We start from the raw sequence: 23,303 nt of genomic DNA on the forward strand, positions 1-23,303 counted from the left end.
GGAATTTTACAATGGCAAGAAACCTGACTTTGCTCAAATCCTTTTTTAGGATTCAGTTCAGAGCTTCAAAGGGGTTCATGATGCATCAGACATCAATAATTAAAGCAGGATACAGAGAACGTACCCCTTTTGTGAAGCACAGTCCACAAGTTCTTCAACTTTTCTTGAAAACATCTGTGATGAATTTGGCCCTCATAACCACAAGACACATTGAAATCCCACATCAATAGAATTGATTGTGGAGCAATTCTCTGACATCCCTTGTGGAAAAGGGTGGATAAATAGCGGAGAATATTGCTTTCCTGACCCCCCACCTGTCAAAAAGAACCCCTGTGAAGAGGTAAATATGCTTACAAGGGAAATGATTGATTAAAGCAGATGAAGAATCAGAAATCACTCATCAGTGTGTTTTTATGAACTCTGTATGTACAAGTCAAATGAGGACAAGACTATGTTTTATTTTTTGGAAAGCAAGAATGACCACAAAATAGATTTTCTTTAATCCTCATTGGCCAAATCTTTTTTTTTTTTTTTTTTTTTGGTCTCAATGTTCAGCAAAAACAAAACATATTATTTGAAATCAAATATATTGCCTGTATGTAATTAAATATAAATTTAATTTTTGAGATGACTGATAAAGCTCTCCTGCTACTTAGAAGTCATCTAAAAATCAATGTTACATTCTTATTACAAATGATGTATTTACAAGTGTGTATACAGTATTTTTCAACAGACTGAGTCTGATCTGACAATATATTAGTTTTTTCTTTTTCTTTTTTCTTGTCTATAGCCTATTTTGTCTATTTAGTTTCCATGGTGTAAAAAACTGTCAGGTAACCAGAAAAATATGCATGTGGCTGTTTTTATTCAAGCTATAAATATTAGTATGACTTCACTGAGCACTTTTACGTTATTTCCACGTTTGTACTTTTTACTGTGTACATTCCAGTTTAGACCTACTAATAGAATTAACCCTTAAGTATCATATCTACATTTTGATGAATTAGCAAGGAATCATTTTAAGAGTGTAAAACGAAAAGAGTGCTGTTGGCATATAAAGATCGGTGGCTTGAGACGGAGACGTCAGCTAGGCGGGGGTAATAAAAACTCCCATTCATCCCGAGGAGGGGCATAATTGGCTTGACCACATCTTGAAACCTCTATCTAGAGTAGGCTATATGAGGCAATCATGCACTTCTGCGTTTAGTGTTTGGTGAACTCTAGTCCCACTGAAATAAAATAATGGGTTAAAAAACTCTACAAACTTGATGGATTACACTGACTTTACAAAGCACAGACTCTCGTTTCAGAACCAAACTGATTAAATACGTAACACAAGCCTTAATTAATGGTGTAATGATTGAGTCCAACGTGAGTCTGAGTTGCGCGTGGTGCGCTGGAGGAGGTGACGGGACCAGAGCGCACTTGGATGAGAATCACTCAGAACACAGTTTGAGTCCGTCTGGACACTTGGTGGTCGCGGTGTGCCTTGGATTCATCGGAACTTTTGGTTTCCTCAACAACACGCTCGTTCTCATCCTGTTCTGTCGCTACAAAGTGCTGCGCTCGCCCATGAACTGTCTTCTGGTGAGCATCTCAGTGAGTGATCTGCTGGTGTGCGTCCTCGGCACTCCGTTCAGCTTCGCCGCCAGCACGCAGGGCCGGTGGCTCATCGGGCGCGCGGGATGCGTGTGGTACGGCTTCATCAATACATTCCTGGGTGAGTCTGTATGTTACAGCGACGTCGATAAACAATTAAAGTAGGCTTCGGATGCACTGTATATGTTGGTACTTTTGAATCGACCCTCGCAAGCGCAGCTACATTGTAAAACGTTTTTTGTAATCGTTAAAATGCTATGATGTCATTTGTGTGTTGGATATTTAATACGACATATGACAAATGTGTATTAGAAATGTAGCTAACGTTACTTGCAGCACGTTCCTTTGGGCGTTTTAGGAACCTCCACGTCCGTTATTACGCTGTCAATAAATGTTTTGTCTTTCAACGTAAAAAGCTACCAGTAACATAAAACAGTGTGATAACGAATGAGAGAGAGATAGATATCAAACATGACTTACTGTCTCTTTATATTTCCTCATACCAACTTGACATGAACTTAACTGAATACAAAACGATATTAACGTTACGTTATACTCACGTTTAGGTTTGAAAAACCTACATAGTGCCATCGCTGCAGTCGTATTCTTAAAAATCCTCCTTACTTGGGTAACTTAAATGTTAACACAACGGCTATCGTGTGGTATCTTAACAGTTTTATAGACGTTATTGATATAATTTGTCGTGAGGTTAAAGCATATTCACAAGCTTCCTGTCAGACTCGTGCGCGCGCTGCTCTAGTCAGTTTAATGGCTTTTTTTCTCGCCAGGGAGATGCTGCTAAGCTAAATCAAGTCTGTTATCCAAAAGTTGCAGTAGGTTTAATATGAATATTACATTTTAGTTGAGTAACCTTTTTTTGTCAGTTATTGTATTTACCTTTTAAGTTGGAAAGCTTATTGCAGTAGTTTAATACGTTTAAAAAAAAAAACTAAATAAAACACACACAAACGATTTTTTTAGGAGTATAGCCTAGGCTACAAAAAATAAAAAAATAAAAAAATAAAAAATGCATTGTAGTTCAACTGCACTATAAACCTCAAAGCTGCCTAATCCAACATATAGGAAGGCAGGATAGGCTCCCTCCCCCTGCCTATAGATCAGTCTAAAATGGATGTTGTAGCCTATAAGTTTCAGTTTGTGTTGTCTTACTGGAAATGTACCACAGTCAAATTATGGTATTCTTTGTAGTGTAATGTCATAGCATGTAAGTAACGCAGTATTACAATCTGATAGCCTACCATTAATGTACCATTGTACCACACAGTACATTTTTGTAGGGGTGTTAAAATTGCTCAAAAGTCCAACCCTCTAAAGTTGAAAACTTGCCAAAATTACAACCCACAGTTATAAATTCATTGCACTTTTTCAGACACTTGAAATGTTACAGTAAATTAAATTGGAACTATTTAATAAGTTGAAATGTATTAAATAAGTAGAAATGGCTAATTATTGGAAACAAATGTGATGATAACTTTTTTTTTTTTTACAGTGTACAGTTGAAAAGACCAATAAGTCTCCATAATTGGGAAAACGTTAAATAAACACACCAGGAGGGCAGAGATGTATTCTTCTTCTTATTAGGATTTACTGTAGCACTCGAACTGAAGGCAAGGAGAGCTGTATTGATGGAAATAAGATGTGTGCTGTCCTGCACTTGAACCATAACACATTCTCTGTAACGGGGCAGAGCTGGGTGTAATGTTTCCAGTGAGCAGAATAGCTGTTTTGTTGTTAATTAACAGGTGTCACTTTTCTGGTGCCAGCAGCCCTTAAGATCAAATGAGTCTGCGTGATTATATGACAATAGATTTTAACATCAGTGTTTAAGAGCTCTATATGACCTACTTGGTGATTTAGAATGTTAATGATGCAATGTATTTGTCAAAACCTCAATAACCGGTCAGGGTCCTCTGATTAAAGCTGGACGAATCACCACTGGTTCAATAAAACTATGCTTATGGGAGAACTAAGTGTGCTTTTATGGAGAAAACCTCTGTAATAGGTTCCATTACTTGAAAGCCTGATGGCAACTGCCTCTCATTGCTTTGAAAAGGCTCATTACTTGCTTTCTTGATTAGCTGTCATCAGGAACCACCATGCAAATGCTTCTTTACTCATTCACAATGAGTAATGCCATTATGATGTTAATTGTAAGCAGTGGACTATACACTTGTATCACAGATTATTGTTATCTCCCTCGAATAAATTACACTGATAAAGTGCTTACAAGACAAAAATAAATTTGAGCCTTTATTCTCTAAACCATCAGTACAGCAAACACATCATCAGGTTTATGGAGATACAGCTTCATCCAGACATGGAACACATTGTCAGTGCAGATTTGATATACACACTCACATCAGGCAGAGAAAAATGACTGTATTAAGATTCAAAATGTTCTTGAGACGTTCTTTATCAGGCTTATACAGTAATTTAAATACTCAAGCTCATAGACTCTTGAACAGCATCATTTTTGAATCAAGGTCTTTCTAAGCAGCTTTTTATGATTAGGATGGCAGGATTTGTGAGTTGCTCTTCAAAACAGTGTGAATGTTAGAATGGAAACACAAGCACGTGAAGAATTTTTGTCTTTCTCTGCTTAAAGTTTGGTGAAGTCCGATCTTTTGGATTTATATACCCAAAAAAAAAAAAAAAAATTAATTGAAACAGATTGATCTCTTGGCCAAACAGAAAGAACCTAAACTTAAAAACACTATGGTTTGCAGTGTTGCGTATATTCTGAATTTCGCTGCACAAAACCCAATGTGATTGCATTTGTCTGCATAAACATAACTAATAAATTGTAACTTTAGTGTGAGCATTGAAACTTTTTTCTTAACTATTACAAGCCAGAGTTTCTTTGCCGTAATTGTCTGACATATTTTGGTAATAATCCTGTATTTGTCTCCTACAAATTAAAGGAATAGTTCAGCTAAAAATAAACATTCTGTCATCATACTCATCCTTGCATCATTCCAAGCCTGTAGAACTTTCTTTCTTCTGTGGAATATGAGACAATTTTTGAGAAATGTCTCTGCATTGTTTCTTTGTCCTTGCATTGGAAGTCAGTGGTTACTGAAACCTACTGAAAGAAAGAGTAAATGACGACAGAATTTCTTTTCATTTTGGGTGAACTATCCCATTAGTTAGTCTCTATTGTTCAGAAATCGGGTACTGAAATAAGACTGTACCCTGTACTAACAATTCTGCAGAAAAATTTAATTTGTTGTTGTTTAATATAGTATCGGCTTGGTCTCTTAGTACCGGCACATTTCACAATTTCACAATTTTTTTTGTTTTTTTTTTGTCATGATTGTAGTAATGTGCTTTACCAAGAGACCTTTCAGTCAGACACACCTCAAATGAGTGTAAACACCTGCTCTTCACAGTTAAAATGACAATGACATGATAGCTGCCTTCAGTTTCAGGTGCGATATTTGCAGATTTGGTTTAGTTTTGCCAGCATTGATGACAGTGCACTGTACAACAACAAAGGAGGAGAAATAAAACAAAAGTGCCTATTACCAGATGCACCAAGCTGTATTGTGCAGTGCACTGGTGTTTGCCTATAGATAAGTTCTTATAAGACTGTAAATCACCACTGTTCAGCTTCCTGATAAAACACACACACACACACACACAAACACACACACACACACACACACACACACACACACACACACACACACACACACACACACACACACACACACACACACACACACACACACACACACAAAAGCATGTTTTGAAGGGAAACTGGATTAGATGAATAACACTTTGTTGTAGTAAACTAAAAAGAGTTTTTTTCTTTATCAGAACAGATTTGGAGAAATTTAGTATTACATCACTTGCTTACCAACTGATCCTCTGCAGTGAATGGGTGCCGTCATCACAATAATCCACAAGTAATCCACTCCAGTCAATCAATTAACGTCTTGTGAGGTGAAAAGCTGTGCGTTTTTAATAAATTCATCAAGGCAATTTTAATGTCAAACCATTGTTCCAGGTAAAATATAAGTGCTCCATCCTTAATATTGCTTAATATTTTATCAGCTGTTTGAACAGCTGCTCCTGACAGCATGCATTCACTTCAGATGATCCATAGGTGAGCAAGCGATGTAATGCTAAATTTCTCCAAGTCTGTTCTGATGAAGGAACAAACTAATGTACATCTTAGATGGTCTAAGGCCTGAGTAAATTTTCAGCATATTTTAATTTTTGGGTGAACTATTCCTTTAAATAATTTTCACTCAGAAATGGCTAGTAAATGTCACTATTACAAAGAAACTGTAAGCAGCACATTGAATTTAACATGAAACTTTAAAATATAAAGACTTTCTTGTAACTTTGGAAAATATTTTTTACAGTGTAAAAAATACTAATGAACAGTCTTTTACTAATGTCTTTTACTAATGGTACATATTATTGAATACAAATTTAGTGTAGGGTTTAATTTGAAACCATTTTTTGTCAGAAATTACTAGTAAATTTCACAAATAAAAATAAATAAATAAATAAATAAAAACCTCAATTAACAGTTTGAATTAAACATGAAATTTTGAAGTAAAAGTCTCAAATTGTATTTTCTTGTAAAACCAATAATCTTTATTTACAACTAGGCATGGGCCGGTATGAGATTTTGACGGTATGATAATGGTTTCACGGTATCACTGTATTGTTGTTACAGCTCTGAAATTTGTTATTTTTAAATGACTGTTTTTTTTTTTGTTTTTTGTTTTTTTTGCTGGACACAATTTATTTTGTTTTTGAGCAACATACAGAATATTACAAACAGTAGAATTAGTTTATTTTTTCTTTGATTTGTTTCCTAAAAAGAAAAAAAAATAAAGACTGACATCTTTATTTAACCTAAATCTGTAATTACAGTTATTTAATTTTAGTTATATAATTCATATACACATAATTTATACCATTTATTATAATTTAGTTATATAATAATAATCATACACATAGTTTGATTTAATAATAACCCAATTTGAAGCAAAACCAGAATGTTCTGACAAGCTTTGTGAAATTATACTACATGCCTGAACGAAACAAACAGCAGAAGCTCTGAATGAGCTGCAGATTCACTCTCTGACAGCAGGAGGCACCTCTGGAACACCAGATACAGCGTTTCCTTGGTTACCGCTGTAAACAAAGCTACCCTGCACTGAAACAGTGCTTTAATATGAACTATACAGAGACGAGATGAAAAGAAAATACCATGCAAACTTTTCAGAAGACAGTCAGCTCCCCTCAGAAAACATTCATATAAACCCCCAAATCAATATGATTTTTTTTTTCAATAGTTAGTGCATCGTGAACAGTGAGTGTTCTGCCTTCTACAGTATTTTTCTCTGTGCGTCCGTCTTCAGCATCTCTTGCCTGTGTTAACAGACGTTAACAGACTTCATATTTTCACATAAATTACATTTTGGAAAATGATTGCATTGCAACGCAGTTTGCCTTCAGCATTACATTATTTCCGTCATCAAGAGTGCTTGCGGACAGCCTCGTACCCCGTGGTACTGCACATGTGTCGAGCTCATCAGTCCGCACCCATCTGCGGTTGAGTAACCTTATACTTTTGAAAGCTGTGCGGGTCAGTGTTACTCTCTACACTGCACTCAGCCTGAGGGATTCCTACTCTTTCAGTCATTGAGGAGACATGGAAAACAGCGCATACCGCAGGAACGGTATAATGGAAAATATCAGTGGTTTTGAAATCATGAAATTTTCAAATCGCGGTATACCTTGAAACCGGTAATCGGCCCATGCCTATTTATAACTTAGAAAAATCTTTTTTATGGTGTCAAAATTCATTAAAATTCTATTTTTTTCAATGTTAAGCAAGGCTAACCCACAGCACTGAACATGATGTACAGTGCACCCAATAACATTTGGCCTTTTATTCAGCATAAACAGCCCTTCAAAGGTAATAAGGATAAGTAAGCAACCCAGAACTGCCATTACTCATAACAGTGCGTTGTGTTGTCTGTGTATCTTTCTTCTTTTTATACAGGTGTCGTGTCTCTAATCTCCCTGGCAGTGCTCTCTTACGAGCGCTACTGCACCATGATGGGGGCCACGCAGGCCGACTCTACCAATTATAGAAAGGTGGCCATTGGTATTGCTTTCTCCTGGATATATTCCATGGTTTGGACTGTTCCGCCGCTGTTTGGATGGAGCTGCTTTGGTCCAGAGGGTCCCGGCACCACCTGTAGCGTCAACTGGGCAGCCCGGACAGCCAACAACGTGTCTTACATCATCTGTCTGTTTATCTTCTGCCTTATTCTCCCTTTTGTGGTGATTGTCTACAGCTATGGCAGACTCCTTCAGGCTATCACACAGGTTGGTGTCACAACCATTACTGTCTACTACAGATGAAGTGAAGTATGATCATGAAGTATAATCGTTGTGTTGTATTAAAATGTATGTAATGCAATATCAAGAAAAACACTTGAGTGGAAAAACTGTCCTTGACTCCTTCACGTTACATTGCAGCTCATTATTGTGACAGAAAATGCAGCAAATGATTTATGCAACCTTCCACAAGAGAAACAATTACCTGGACTTCAACTTCAACTTTAATTAGCGTAATATTCACAAATTATTATGAGTTTTCTCTACCTTTTTTTCACTATTAATTAACAAAACCTGTCCACTTTACCAGAGGAAGCCAGATTAATTATTTTTCGACCGCTTGCCTTATCGATCTCCTGCACCGTCCGGTGATCAACACCAACAATCAGCAACAATTGAAAATTATTCTCAATGTTTTGCATGAAACATCTTAAATGCAAATTAAGCACTGTATTATGCCGGGAAGGAAGCAAATCGTGTCAGAATTTGTATGGAGATGGGAAGAAAACATTTCAATTGAGAAGTAGTTTTTATTTGATGTCCCCAGAGTGGTCCAATTTTCTGGAGTAAACAAAACAAAAATGCTCTCAAAGCTCCCACAATTCCTTTCCTTCCTCCCGTCCCTCATATTGTGGGTGAGCTAACAGAGGCCATCAGCTGCTTACAATAAATGCACTGACACAACAAAACACTTTGATTTGCAACCGAATTACTTTCAATAGCAACAATGAATGAGAAATCTGCTTGCAAGCTCCATCTTCTCTGCGTCTTAACAGACTACAATGTATGAAATAGATGTTTCAGCACTTTTAATAGACTGTGATGTTCAGAGGGAGTTCGGAAATTAAAACATTCATGTTTATGTAAATTAGCCCTGCCTCAAATGGGCCATGAATGCTTTCAGAACTGAGAGATTCACCTTTTCGTTTCACTTCATTCAGCAGCAACTCATTGCCCAGCCTGTGTCACTGCATTAGCATAAGCACTTTCTTCATAAAGGTGTGCAAAAGCCCTGCTGAATCTCATTTTGGTCTGAAGGTCATCTATAGATTTCTGCACAATGTCATCCGCAATGAACTGTATGTGAAGCCGTGGTTATACTGTATCACAGAACTGTATGTAGGTCAATATTTAGCGCTAGACATCAATGGTGTGATCTAACCTCAGTGGTGAAATCACCCTGCTTCTTTGACAGATTCATGGTTGTGCAAGCAGATAACTTTAAGCCTGGGCTTGTGTTTATAGAAGCAGGAACAAAGGGAGGTCTTCTTAAGCCTGGGCAAAAATCATTTCCAATTAGTGAGTTACTATTGAACAAGGGCGGAGAAACGTAAACAAACCTTTAGAATAGACACCTCACAGGGCTTATGATCTTGCAGTCACCTTTTATTTAGCATTTCTCAGAAATCTTTATCACTTAAGCATCTATATATATATATATATATATATATATATAAACTTTAATGGAAGTTATGCAAAGTTAATGTGCGTCGAAGACTGAGAGGGAAGCAGGGAAGAGAAGAATTTGTTGAATAAAGTCATTATTTTTTTATTTATTCTTTTGCACACAAAAAGTATTCTAAAAGCTTCATAAAATTAAGGTTGAACCACTGATGTCACATGGACTATTTTAACAATGTCCTTACTACCTTTTTGAGCCTTGAACACGGTAGTTGCGTTGCTGTCTATGCAGGGTCAGAAAGCTCTTGGATTTCATCAAAAAATGTGTTCCGAAGATGAACGAAGGTCTCAACGGTTTGGAAAGACATGTGATTAATGACATAATTTTCATTTTTGGGTGAACTATCCCTCTAAGTGTTACGTTTTGAGCACACCTATACATTCCATTAAAACTTTTTACCACCATTCAGTTTAAGTCTATAAATAGATTGATTAGAAACCTTATTGCCACTGTTATGCTTCATACTATTCATATAGTTGCTTACAGAGTGGTATTATGACACCTCACACAAAATCATTTTACAAAATGTTGCCCTGAAGATGATAAAATCATGCATTTGATCAAAGGCATTTTCCTAATCCGCTGCCTTCAATTTATTTGGATGTCATTTAATGCAAACCAATTATAGGCCAATCATGAGATCAGATAACTACAGCATCGTCTACCTGTATAAGAGTGATTGTAGATTTTCTCTGTTGGTATTGAACCATGGGCGCAGAGACGGAATGCTGATAAGCTCTGAGTCTTTTAGACAATTAGCACCCTGTGTGTTTATACGAGATGCGACTCTGACAGTTCGATGTAGTGGAGTCCTGGGGGGACAGGTGCCAGATATATTCACTATCCACTCTGCTAAATCTCAAAGGTGGTGATAAAAATGCCACATGATGTTATATTACAGAGTAACCAGCTCTTCGATTAAGCTGAAGGCTCTTTTTAATTGCATGCATCACAAGCAATCAATTAGATAATGATTCACGCACATTCGTGATTAATAAGACCATAAACTGCTTCTTGGGCTCTCATTCGGCACATACTACCTAACTGTGACAGTCTGAATGTCACCTATAGTAAGCAGACCTACAGGCTTTGTCCCTTCATTCCCCAGAAAGTGTCAGTGTTATATAAGTTTGAATGAAAATTTGACAGTTGTGTATCCACAGTGCATAGAGCACATACAGTTGCCCTCCCAGCTCTTGTCACTCCACTCAGCCGTTGACTAACCCATCCAAAATGTCACCTGGCAGGGGGTCAACCGCCTTCCCAAGGAACAGCCTCATTTGCTCGGACACGGCCTGTCTCTTTCTGTAAACTCACACTGCGGGTGGAACGGTGCACACTGGGAAAACGTAGGGAGAAAAACCCAGAGGATTTGCCACGCTAGTTTTCACCATCCTTTGAGACAGAACTGGCTGAGTTAGACAGAACGAGAGAGAGAAACAAAGTTTACATCTGCTGCACATTATGTTGCCAGCTATGAAAAGTGTTGACCTTTTAGTGTTTCAAGGAAGGAATTTTGCATATTAATCTTTAGACTTTAGAATTTCATAGATTTGGATTGGGAAAATCCAATCCAGTTTTCCCTAGGGTTAGGGAAAAATGGCTTGGATGGTTTTCGTCAGGGTTTATGGCTTGCTGTCATTTCTTTCTAAAGGCTGGAATACACTGCACAACTTAAAGGATTAGTTCACTCCAGAATTAAAATTTCCTGACAAAAGAAATTAAGGTTCCCCTTCAGGAACGAGATGCTGCATCGAAACGCTATGGGGACGCCTTCAGCGTGACTACGCTCAGAATCACCTGTGTAATCAGTCCAATGGATGAAGCGAAACATCACAGGCGGGGTGACGTTGTGACCAGGACACTTAAAAGCACGTGCGGTGGATACAATGGCAGCTTTTTGTCATTCAGCTCTGTGTGTGTGTCAGTCTTATTTATTGTTGTCTGTCCCAGTTGCACAAGCATATTATATCTAATGCTTCTCAGAAGACAAAGCTTAAGGGCGAGAGCAAGCAACATTTTAGACTATGTGTTCCTCCCTACCCACGTTAAATTAAGGGTGGGGATACACACAGTTCATGTGTTGTTTGAGTGGGAGCGGAGCTGGCGCAGTCAGCTCTCGAAGGGACACTCCGCTCCCACCAGACACGCTTCAAGGAGTGTGTCCGTGCTTGTCATCTTGCGGTTCCAGTCCCGCTGCTGCAGAGGCACGGTGGCGATTGAGATCACAGGGATCGCACATGGATCTAGCGGACAGGTTGGAGACGGGTTTGCCCTTTCTCCGCCTGCACATCCTAGATCTAGAGTTATTTCTCAAGGTTCGGAAGCCCGCACTGCGGTCTATTCCCCCTTTGAGTGAGAGCTCGCTGCTGCAGCTGTCTTTCTCAGAGGAGATTGATATTGTTTGCATATGAGCAGACTGCTTTTGGATTGCTCGTTCTCCTTGCCCTCGCTAAATAAGGGGTGGGGATGCACGCGATTTATGTGTAGTCTGTTTTGGAGCAGAGCATGCACAGTCAGCTCTCGAGGGGGCTGGCTGTGTTCTTTCTGTAAATGTACCTAAAAAAAGAAAAAAAAAGTAAAGGGGCATTACATTGGATGTTTAGCTCTGCTCCCTCTGACAAAAGAAAGAGAGAAGAAAGTCTTATGTATGTAGAACAGAGTGGTGCATTGCCGAGGAGTCAGAGTGGCGCTCCTGGGCCAAAGGCTTCTAGCAGAAGGCTGATCTGCAGACCATCATTCTCACTGGATAGTCTCTGGCTAAAACGTCCTGACGCCTATGGCCCATGCCAAACGTGTCTCATTGGGTCCTGCCCTGAGCAGGATCTGGTTCTATCAGTCTAAGTCTTCGTAGGAGATGACGGGTGTGAGGACCGTCATTTTCAATAGGAGACTTCAGCCAAAAGAAAATCCTGATGCCCATGGCTCAGGACTTCTGAGGGCAGGCCCCTCTGGGAAAGAGCGGTGTACACCTCATTATACGGTGCCTGTCTCTCCTCATCTGCCAACCCCGCCACAACACGGTGCTTCAGGGCGCAGCAGTCTCTGGTGAGCGCTTCTCTCAGTCTCCACCCGGAAACGTAGCGGTACTGAGAAGCTCGCTACCTCTTTGGAGGTCTCTAGAGCAGCTAGTTCGGCCATCCCCTGCTGATCTGCCACTTCAGGGAACCGAGCTAGCCACTCTGATTACACCAGAGGTCAGTCTCGAGAGACTGATTCCCTTAGTAGACTTTTTGGCAGCGTGGAAACTTCTGCCAAATGTGTCTCAGTGGGTCCTGGACACTGTAGAGAGCGGCTACAGAACCCAGTTCGGTTATCCTCTGCCTCCTTTCAACTGGGTCATTTCCACTCTGTGGGGCCCTGGCTCTGGTAATGGAACAAGAAGTAAACACTCTCTTGAGGAAGGATGCCATCGAGGTGGTCCCTTCTCTCTGCAGAGAGTCCAGGTTCTACAGCCGGTACTTCATCGTTCCAAAGAAGGATGGAGGGTTGCGTCCCATTTTAGATATCAAGCCCAACCACAAACTCAAGCAAATGAAGCTCACAATCCACAAAATCAAACAAATATCATCTCCCAACAACGTATGAGGACTGCTTTGTCACGATCGATCTAAAAGACGCATCCTTCCCCAACACAGGAAGTTTCTGAGGTTTTCTTTTGGGGGCAACTCCTCCAGAAGTTGGCCTTTGGGACGCTGCGGTATGTCCACCCCATCTACTTTGTCAGGTTCCTACTTGCATTCTGCGCCAATCCTGGCTACTTTTCTCTAGCCTTAGCTGTGCTCTCCTACACTAGGCAGGGATTTGTAAGTCTGGCGGCATGGGCATACTCGTTCCCATAGCGTTTCAACGCAGCTCGAGTTCCTGAAGTGGAACGTCTCTATGTTACGCATGTAACCATGATTCCCCGAGGGAACGAGATGCTGCGTCTCATTGTCATACTTCCAGCATCCCTGCGAGCACTTACTTAATTTCCCAGATACTGCCGCTGTATCCACCGCATGTGCTTTTAAGCTTCCTGGTCTCTATGTCACCCTGACCCGTGATGTCTCAACCATCCATTGGACTGATTACACACATGATTCAGAGTGTGGTTACACTGTAGGCGTTGCCATTCCATTTCAACGCAGCATCTCATTCCCTCTGGGAGTCATGGTTACATGCGAAACCTAGAGACATTTTTGAGGAAAAACTTACATGATTTTTCTCCATATACTACAGTATAATGGACTTCAATGGGAGCCAATGTGTTTAAGGTCCAAATTGCAGTATCAATGCAGCTTCAAAGTACTCTACATGATCTAGCAATAATAGATAACAGACAATGGTCTTATCTAGCGAAACAATCTATAATTTTTTTAATTAAAAGAATTGTATACTTTTTAACAGGTCAACCACAAATGCTCATCTTGCAGTAGCTCTTCAGTGTGTGTCCACAACTCCACACATTAAGTAATCACATTGGAAAAGTCACCTTTTTCCTAGTGGAAGAAATCTTTTAGGTTTCAAAAGATTTAAACATCCAGGATATGCACACGAATGGACCATTTTAAACAATCGGTTTTATGGGTATCATGCTAGCTGCTGTCTCTGTTTTCTTTGTTTTGAAATTTCGCCTAATGACTTACAATTTAATTAGTATGTAATTAACAGTGCAATCCCTCTTAATTAGGAGCTTTCATATGCCATTGGCAATGATGTCTAAGCCTTTTTGGAGAATTGGTATTCCAGGTTAAGTGCCCAGATGTTGTGAAAGCTACTTTCATACTCTGAATATGGAAGACATGAACTTCAAGTCAAATGACAGCTTAATACTGTCAACACTTGCTGTAGTTCTTAACCAGGGGTGTCCAGTTCTGTTTCTGGAAGGCCACTATCCTGGAGAGTTTAGCTTCATTCCTAATTAATCACTTCTGAACCATACGATTTTCAGGATTACTCTTACATTGCATCTTTCCTTACACCTGCTTGAGCGACTGGAAGCTGGACATTACATTTTATAAAGTTTTAAGAATCAACATTTTTGTTAAACTAACACATTGTAACCCCCCGGAGCCTTGTGGAGTAGTTTTATGATGGATGGATACTTTTACTTTTTTTTTCGAATTCAGAAACAGGGGCACGATTCTGCAGTTATACAGATTGGAACAGACAGGTATATGTGTGTGTGTGTGTGTGTGTGTGTGTGTGTGTGTGTGTGTGTGTGTGTGTCAAATATAACTCAGAATGTGTTTGTCTGAAAAAGGAATGTCAGACATGCCTAGGGTGTCTTGGGTGTGAGTAAATCTTTGGCTAATCTTCATTTTTTGGTGAACTATCCCTTCAATGTGAACAGGTGGAATGAATCCTTAGTCCCTAAAGAATGTATCTGTTAAAGTTCTGATTGCCTATATAGGATGATATGGAGTGGATCAAAGTTTTCTAGCAGATAATTTATTTGTACAGTCACAACAGTATTTTTATGCCATAAAACAATATGACATTTATGGAGTTCTCAAAAGTGAAAGTTGTCATAGTTGTGCAAACTTGTATGCAGTGAATGAACTGAATATTTTTGTATTCTGATTTCGTCCAATATAAAAAGAAAAGCTTCTCAATAGCATTTCTATGACTTTCCAGAGAAGAAACATATAGAGAGACTGATTGTGGTTTTCAAAAGAGAACTACATTATCCGTTGTATTAGACAAATTTAATGAAATTTAATGTTAGTGTAAGTTAGTTAAAAACCTTGCTAGATTTACAATGTTATAACTGTCCAACAACGTTGAATCTCTCTCCATAAAACTCCTGCACAGACTGTTTCCTTGTGTAATTTATATCATTGGCATTTGATTGGGTTTGTTAACAGTCTATAACAGTGGACACTAAATTTTATTCAAATATTATGAAAAATAGAGGGATATAATTACACACAGAAAATGAGATTAATGATGGAAGGAGTGTTTGTATTACTGAACACACCCTCGTCCCCGGTTTACATAAGGGCAGAGAATAAAGTGCAGACATGAATGTGATGAACTCATTTTGCCAGACTGTTTACTTAAAGGCATTGATTTATGCATGCTGTACAAGCAACTGTAGCTGCTTATAGAATAGAGGGAGTTCAGGAGCAATAAAGAACGAGAGGCATAGAGCAACACTCTCTCCTGGGAGCTTTTTAAGCAGCTGTACTCATAACTGTTCTGCCCACCTGTCAGAGAGGAGATTTAATGATCTAGTAGACTGTATTTGTTTAGTGCAGTTGACGACGGATCAGGTTATGCCCCAAATCAATCAAGAGTCGATCGTCAGGGCCTATTTTACTGAAATGGGTCGGTTTAGAATGAAGTTTTATCTCTCCTTCTCTTTTCTGTCACTCTGCTCCTACTCCTCATCCATATACTATACCATCCCCTTTTTTCTCTCTCTGGCTGCCACTTTCTTTAAGTCTGTTTTTGACTTTGCTCTGTGCTTTTCACTGTTCCATCTGTCATTCCAGCCATCCATCTTTCAACTATCAATTCCTTTTCGCTACTTACTTATTGTCTCTCACTTGTGCGCGTGTGAGAGAGAGAAAGGATTTTTACCGGCCCTTCCTCCTATTATTTTACTTTTATCTAAAGTCTGAGACCACATTGCAAATCTTAGTATAAATCTGATTGAATGTTTTATTGATTGATTTATTGATTTGTTTTCTTATTTCTTCCTATTTATTTATTTTCATTTTAAAATGTGTATTTTAACTTCTATCTAAAAATCTAAATATAAGAATTTTCACTAGTAGTCTCAGACTTTTGTACCAACCACTGTACAAACATACTGTATGTTTCCTTAATTAATAGCGTTTTAAGTCATTTTTGCCATCTCTCTTTTTAAAAAAAAAAAACTTTAGAACTTGCACTTCTTTATTCTCATTAAGGAAAATGTAGGGCAGAGGTTCTTAAAGAGGGTCCTGTGGGGATGCACAGGAAAATATCTGTAATGGCGTATTTGTAATGCCGATGTCATAAATGTCAAAGTTTTATTGACAAATAAAATTTCCCATTATAGGCTTTAGTGATTAACAGGCCCAGAGGGGATCTGGGGATTATTTTCTGTTATGATTTATGGGGAAATCTGCAGAATGGATTTAAGCATGGTAAAATGTGCTAATCGGAGTACTACTCTATAATTGGTAGCTGAAAACATAATCAAATTATACCGAATATGTAATAATCAAGCATGAAAGGGTTGGAGGATGTGTAGAACTTTGTGAATGAAGGGTGTTCCAGTTCTGTGAATCTTCTGTGGGTGCAGATTGTGTGTGGGCCCGTTGTTCAGTCGCTAGATTATTGCTATTTTTATTTAATGACTACATTTCTCTAATCAAACAGATGCATCTGTTTTCATAATTGATGTGAGGTTACTGTAATTTGCCAATAGCATGCATTATTTGAAGATAAACTGTGCATGAACTTCATGCAAACATTTAGACTTACTCTATCTTTATACACTATTGTTTTTTAGACTGGTTACAAGTAATGGCTTTATGTATGAAATTAATAATATTGTAAATGTGTAGACAGGATTCATGACCATTTATAAAGCTCAATATTGATTAAGGTTGCAAAAAGGTTGGTGCCAATAGCCTCGTGGGTAGCGTTATTGTGCTTTGGGTGTCCCGAGTTCGAGTCTTGACTCGCGGACTTTTTCCAGTTTTGTACCCCTCTCTCTCCCAATTCGCTTCCTGTCTGAATACTGTTCAATCGTAATAATGAAGGCAAAAATGGCAAAAATAAATGTAAAATTTCTGAAACTTTGGAAATTATGGAAACTTTCAGATGATTTCGGAACTTTTCTGAGATTTTTCAAAAATTTTCCACCCCTTTGCAACCCTAGTATTGATAGAGATTTCCTGATTCAGTTTGATTTTGATTAAGAAGCTCTCAGTCTCGAAAATGTTTGAAACTTTTTTGATGAAATTTTGGAAACTTTCCGGGATTTTTGGAAACTTTCAGACAATTTTGTAACTTTTCGGAGAGATTCCGGAAATTGTCTCGAAATGTTCCACTCCTTTGCAACCCTAATATCCTGATTCAGTTTGATTTTTAAATTATACATGGCAGTGTTAAAGACTCATCTAAACTGGAAACTTGTCTTTTTAAACTATGTTTCAAAAGAAGCCACTCGTTAGAATCATTTGTTTCAGAAAACAGGCTGCACTGGTCTCACTGCTTGTTTTTGATTCACCAAAAAGAACCTGCTCGTTTTTTTTTTTTTTGTGAATCACTACACTGGTAGTAATTGTTTGTTTTTGCATGCAGCTCACAACTTGATAGAAAGACATTTCTTACCATTTTCTGGAACAGTTTCATCACATTCAACACTGACCACAAACTGATGTTCACATCTCTCTTACAGTTACTCTAAAGACTTGGCAGTCTAGAATTTTTTTTTAAGGACAGTCACCATATTGCTTAAGTATTTAGAATTTAACCTTCCACCAGATCAGCAGAATATCAGGTTCATCAGAGAACTGAAAGATTTACCCACGTTCCCCTGACTGCTGACAGACTTTTTTTCCGTTTTCTAATGGAGACTGTTGTTTTTCCAGTATCAGAGAAGACCAGAGTGAGATCTCCAGAAACAAAGTTAAGTTTAAAGGTCTCAGCTTTGATCACAGCCACACAGCTTTCAGAATCTTCCTAGCCACATAATGTTTCACATCCACCTATACCCACATACCCGAGGGCTCCTCCCTGACCAAACGCTCTCTGACAGCCACAAGAGCATTAGCATCTCCTTCACAGCGCTCCATCCTGCTGGGTTTGCCACCTTCTGACTGCAGGGCTCACATGCACCCAGAGGGGAGAGTCTCATTACCACAACACCACCACGAAACGCATGGATTAACATGTTCTCGCCTGCTCTAATGATGCAACCTATGTGGATTCTTGCAGTTTGTGACTCTCCAGGCGCATTTTAGAAGTTTGACAGCTCTGGATGTCATCAGATTTTGGTGTATCTTAGTTGTTAATCTATTCAATCTGGTCTCTCAGAGGGGAAAAAATGGTTTATTTATGCTAATAAGGTTTTGAACGTTGATTAAGCATATGCTTTCACACTCTGTGTGGTTATTATAATGTTCCCAAAGCTTATTTTCTGTCCTATTTCACAGTTTATTTGTTTAATCCATTTAGCATCTCAACACTTTTAAATAGCTGCTTATAATTGCTATTCCCTAGCAATAATGTTTCATCAGGAGTTGTGCTATAATTACTGGAATTCTTTTGAGGATTATGGAAAGCAGACACACCTGTACACACTGTCTTCTATTGTGATTCACATCTGAGGTTGTCCATCTTCAGTCGTCTCTACATGGCATCCTGTGTTTAATGTGACCATGAAGTTTCCACCTGTCAATCAAACTTCAATTGGGTGGAAGTTGTGAATGTCTTGCAGGGGTATAGACTGCCCTTTTTTGTCCACCCACCTCAGCATTGCATCTCAAACAGCCGTCACATCTTTTCACTTTTAATTGGTAGTGCGTCCGCAGATGTGCCGCTGGCTGTGGCCTCTGCCGCCATGACTTTACACCCCCACAGGCCTTCACACCTTGCAGGCCATGTTATTCACAGCCTGCACCCCTGAGTGTTGCCCTTCTCTGCATATAGGACTAATTTTTAATGTGACCACTAAAAAAAGACCCAGAAAACTGTGGCGCAACTCAATGGGGAGCCTATTAGCAACTTGACATTGATCTGACATTCTGCTAAGTAATAATTTGTCAAGTTGCGGCTTCTTCTCAAGGTGGACGGTGGAAACGAGGGTGTCTTGTGAGGACCGCCTGTGAGGAAAGGGCCACACTTGTTCCACTCCATTGCTCTTAATTAGCTCTTAGTCAAAGCACAGTTTTGATCCTCTGGGTGCAGGGCTTTAGCCATTACACACTAGAAGTACAGACCCATGAGGAAGACATGTGTTCATGTTGTAATTTAAAGTATAGGATATAATTCAAAGCACTGTATGACTCAGATCATTAAGTTATATGAGAAGAAATGTGCCTTAAAGAAGAGGTGAATTCTTCCCATTTTAATGGTGCTACTTTCCATTCCATACTTTCTCTATTTTTCCATCCATCTTCATTAATTTCACTTGTACAGACACTTATTTAAGTGTGACAACACAGAACGGTCACTGGCTCCTGCTGTGAATGTCTCCAGAATGGTAGTCACATACATGTGAGAACTAGTGGCGTTTTGACATTAATGATGTTGTGTTGACAAGTTATTGAATGCAGGAAGAATGTGATTTGAGTATTTTTGCATTGTTTTCCAGTAAAGAAAAAAATCAACCTTGAAATATATTGAGTAAACATCCTTTAAAACAAGATAAATGTACTTGTTTAAAGCTCAAATGTTCAAGATATTATTACTTTTTAACATATTTTGAATTCAGTGTTATTTTCTAGTACCCAATTTTCTAACAAAATATAGTACATTTACTATATTTTCTCTTAAAACAAGGAAGAAAACTTAATTTGTTAGGTAATTTCTGATGTGGGACCAAACTGTGTGTTAAGTATGTCATTTATAGACTAAAAAAACTTTTTGAAAATCATATTTTAAATTTCATTTTAAAAAAAATCCCCAAACTTTTGAACTGTGGTATATAAGTTTGTTATTCCATAGAAATTCTGAAAGAGATGATAAAGAAAATGACTTTTTGAAGTGAGTTTATTCCACATACACATTGAAGTCTGAGGGGAAATGACACTGCAGAACACCACTGCACCAAACTTCAAAGTTCAACAAAAGTAGCAACTCTCAGCTCTTGGGTGCCTACACCAGAAGAGCACTTAGCAGCTGTCAGACAAAGTGCTACAACACTGAGAAAATGGTGCCTCATGCTCAGTAGGCAATTCTGCATCGTCTAATGGACCTTCTGTTCGCCCATTGTTGTGTTTAAGGGTCTATTACAGACCAGAGCGATCGATTTCATGGCTGTATCCATTTCTGCCCAGCTGGCCTGAAGCTACATGCTAAACGTTCAATGAGGCATTTAATCTGTGAATGTCTGCATGTACAGTTTTATTACTTTGGCTAAAGTGACGCAGCTGCCCAGTGTGATTTCATGTTTCTCAGATCTTATTTATTTTTCTTTCCTCTTCTTTTCCCTCATCAAAATCACAAAGATGAGCAGGATCAATACGGCGGTGAGTCGAAAGCGGGAGCAGCGTGTTCTCTTCATGGTGGTCACCATGGTGGTGTGTTACCTGCTTTGCTGGCTGCCCTATGGGGTTATGGCCCTGCTGGCCACGTTTGGGCGTCCTGGCCTGGTCACAGCAGCGGCCAGCATCGTTCCTTCTCTGTTAGCCAAGAGCAGCACAGTCATAAACCCCATCATCTACATCTTCATGAACAAACAGGTGGGTGCCAACAGAAAAACAGTTTTAAATTCAATCAGTGTGTAAAGATGCTTGTTTGACCTTCAGTGAAAGTAGGGTGACTATACGTCTTCTTTTTACTGAATATGTCTTAGTAGTTTGGCCAATAGCATGCAAGCTATTGGTCAAACTACTTTTCAGTCAGAATCTTCAGCAACTATGCAAACGTTAGGAAAACACAGCCAAAACCTGGCCATTGTAGCCAATTTATATATCCCAGCTTTGACATGTATGGGAAAAAGATTATATATGATCAACCTATAATGGATGGATATGTATATTATATTACATGTGATATTTGCATTAGTTTATTTGCATGCAAATGCAGCACATGCTTTTATGCATTTGAATGCGTAAGTCACACTTAAAAATGAATGTAACTGCAAGAAAGCACATACTTTTTTTGCTAAACATTTTACAAAAGAAGTGTATTGAGCTAAAAATGACCTTCAGAGTCACCAGTGGTTGCAACAGTGACTAAGAAAATGCCAGTTTTGAGAAAGGTTAAACATAGTTTAATTTTGCTTAGTTGCTGTAAATTCAATTTAAACATGGCTTAAGTGTCAATGTACTTTTGTTGCTATGGTATTTTTATAATGAGCTGATTCAATTCATTGCTATATTTAGTCTTTAACAAACATAATCTCACGTTTTTTTTTATAAGAACACGCAGGATTGCTTGAGTTCTCTCATATTTAGCAAGGTTTTCAGTTAGGGTGCATTCCCAAAAGCACATTATCAACATCTTATTTAAAAATAAAAATTCAAAAATTCAAAACTTATTTAAAAATAACAATCTGGGCTGAAACAAATGAGAAGGAAAAATCATATAAATAGCATAACTAGGTTCGTAAGATTCTATCAAGGTCACTCAACTCATCAAGTCAGGCCATTATATATTAAATTATAACCTTTTATGGGTTATGCATTGAAAAATTACAAGGCTGACATCCACAGACCATATTATTTAAACTACCATTTGAAAATTTAATTGAGATGTAATATTAAAATCAGGTTCTCGGGTTCAGTTTTTCATTGGGGACAGGAACTGAACAAGGATTTGACTTTTTCTTTCACTGGTTTTGAATCAGTTTTGAATTGTACTCTGCTGATAAGCTCCAACCTCCCTTCTGCTCATCTTTTTCCTTTCATACTGAAAAAAAAAAATGAACTGATGGCAAAAATTGAAGGCAACATTTCTTATTAGTTAAATTCATCTGCTTTTTTACGCAAATGTACTGACATAACTTTAAAATGTCAAGATGCCACAAATTGAAATGATATATTACCCTTGACCACAAAACCAGTCATAAGGATAAATTTTTTGAATACATCATGAAAATCTGTCATTTGAAAAATATTGAGAAAATTGCCTTTAAAGCTGTCTAAATGAAGTCCTTAGCAATGCATATTACTATAACCAAAAATTACGTTTTAATATATTTACGGTAGGAATTTTAAAAAATATCTTCATGGAACATGGCCTTTACTTAATATGCTATTGTGATTTTTGACATAAAAGAAAAATCAATAATTTTGACCCATACAATGTACTGTTGGCTGTTTGCTAAAAATATGAGAGTTTTCATTTTTGGGTGATCTATCCCTTTAAGTATGTGATTGAAAGGTGTTCAGTGTACACTTTTTGTTTTAAATTGTTAATTTTTATGTTCCTACATTTCTATATGGAATGTACATTTTGGAAAGCAAAGTGCTAAATTATTGAAAACAGCATATGAATACTCATGACGTGAACAAACATGAAATGCCATAAACCCAACAACTAATTGATCATTTTAAGTTGATGAAAAATCAGCTTCAGTGATGTGAATTAAACTGGCAAATGGCCAAACAATGCAACCACATTGATTACTCAAGCTTCGGTGCATGCTGGGAAGAGGGAAAATGGAACTGAATTACAAAACCATTTTTCCATCCTATTTGAGGTAAAAATGCATTAATTCAACCAACCTGCTAAGTTTATCAGTTTGACTTTAAAAATCAGAATATAAATAGAATGTAATAGAAATGCAGCTTTGAGAAGCATTACTTGTTTTCCTGAAATCGAAAAAAACTACAATAAAGTAAATTATTGATTTTTTTTCAGCATTATTTACTTTATCTATGGATCATTTTTTACAATGGCTGTTCAACTCCATCCCATGCAGCTTTGATGGCTGATTTTTATTCCAACAGTTTATGGATGGACAAAACAATCAAATAGTTATGCATGCAATTATGTTCAAGTGTTTGGAAGAATGCACAAACCATTTGAGTAAATATAATCTTTCAATGCTGTAATTTTTGTGTTTGTTCAAGGATTGTGTAAGAGTATGTTGGAAGAAAGTCGTAGGAAGTTTTCAAAGAAACTTTTCCTTCAAAGAAGTACCTCTTATATGATCGACCTGATACAAGAGGCACATTTTATTATTATTTCTAAACTCTTG

General features: G+C 38.0%; 1 protein-coding gene across 2 annotated transcripts in view; it reads left to right on the top strand.

The window, feature by feature from the left end:
- Window positions 1-1,151: 1,151 nt before the first annotated feature.
- Window positions 1,152-23,303, top strand: part of tmtopsb (teleost multiple tissue opsin b) — a 28,343-nt gene continuing 6,191 nt past the window's right edge. For both annotated transcript variants that reach the window (XM_019083695.2, XM_019083694.2), the window contains exons 1-3: window positions 1,152-1,720; window positions 7,649-7,977; window positions 20,605-20,838. In XM_019083695.2, the coding sequence (XP_018939240.1) occupies window positions 1,357-1,720; window positions 7,649-7,977; window positions 20,605-20,838 (927 nt within the window). In that variant the 5' untranslated portion in view covers window positions 1,152-1,356. The remainder of the gene's footprint in view (window positions 1,721-7,648; window positions 7,978-20,604; window positions 20,839-23,303) is intronic.

Source organism: Cyprinus carpio, chromosome B24 (genome assembly GCF_018340385.1).
Source record: "Cyprinus carpio isolate SPL01 chromosome B24, ASM1834038v1, whole genome shotgun sequence".
Lineage (NCBI taxonomy): Eukaryota > Metazoa > Chordata > Actinopteri > Cypriniformes > Cyprinidae > Cyprinus > Cyprinus carpio.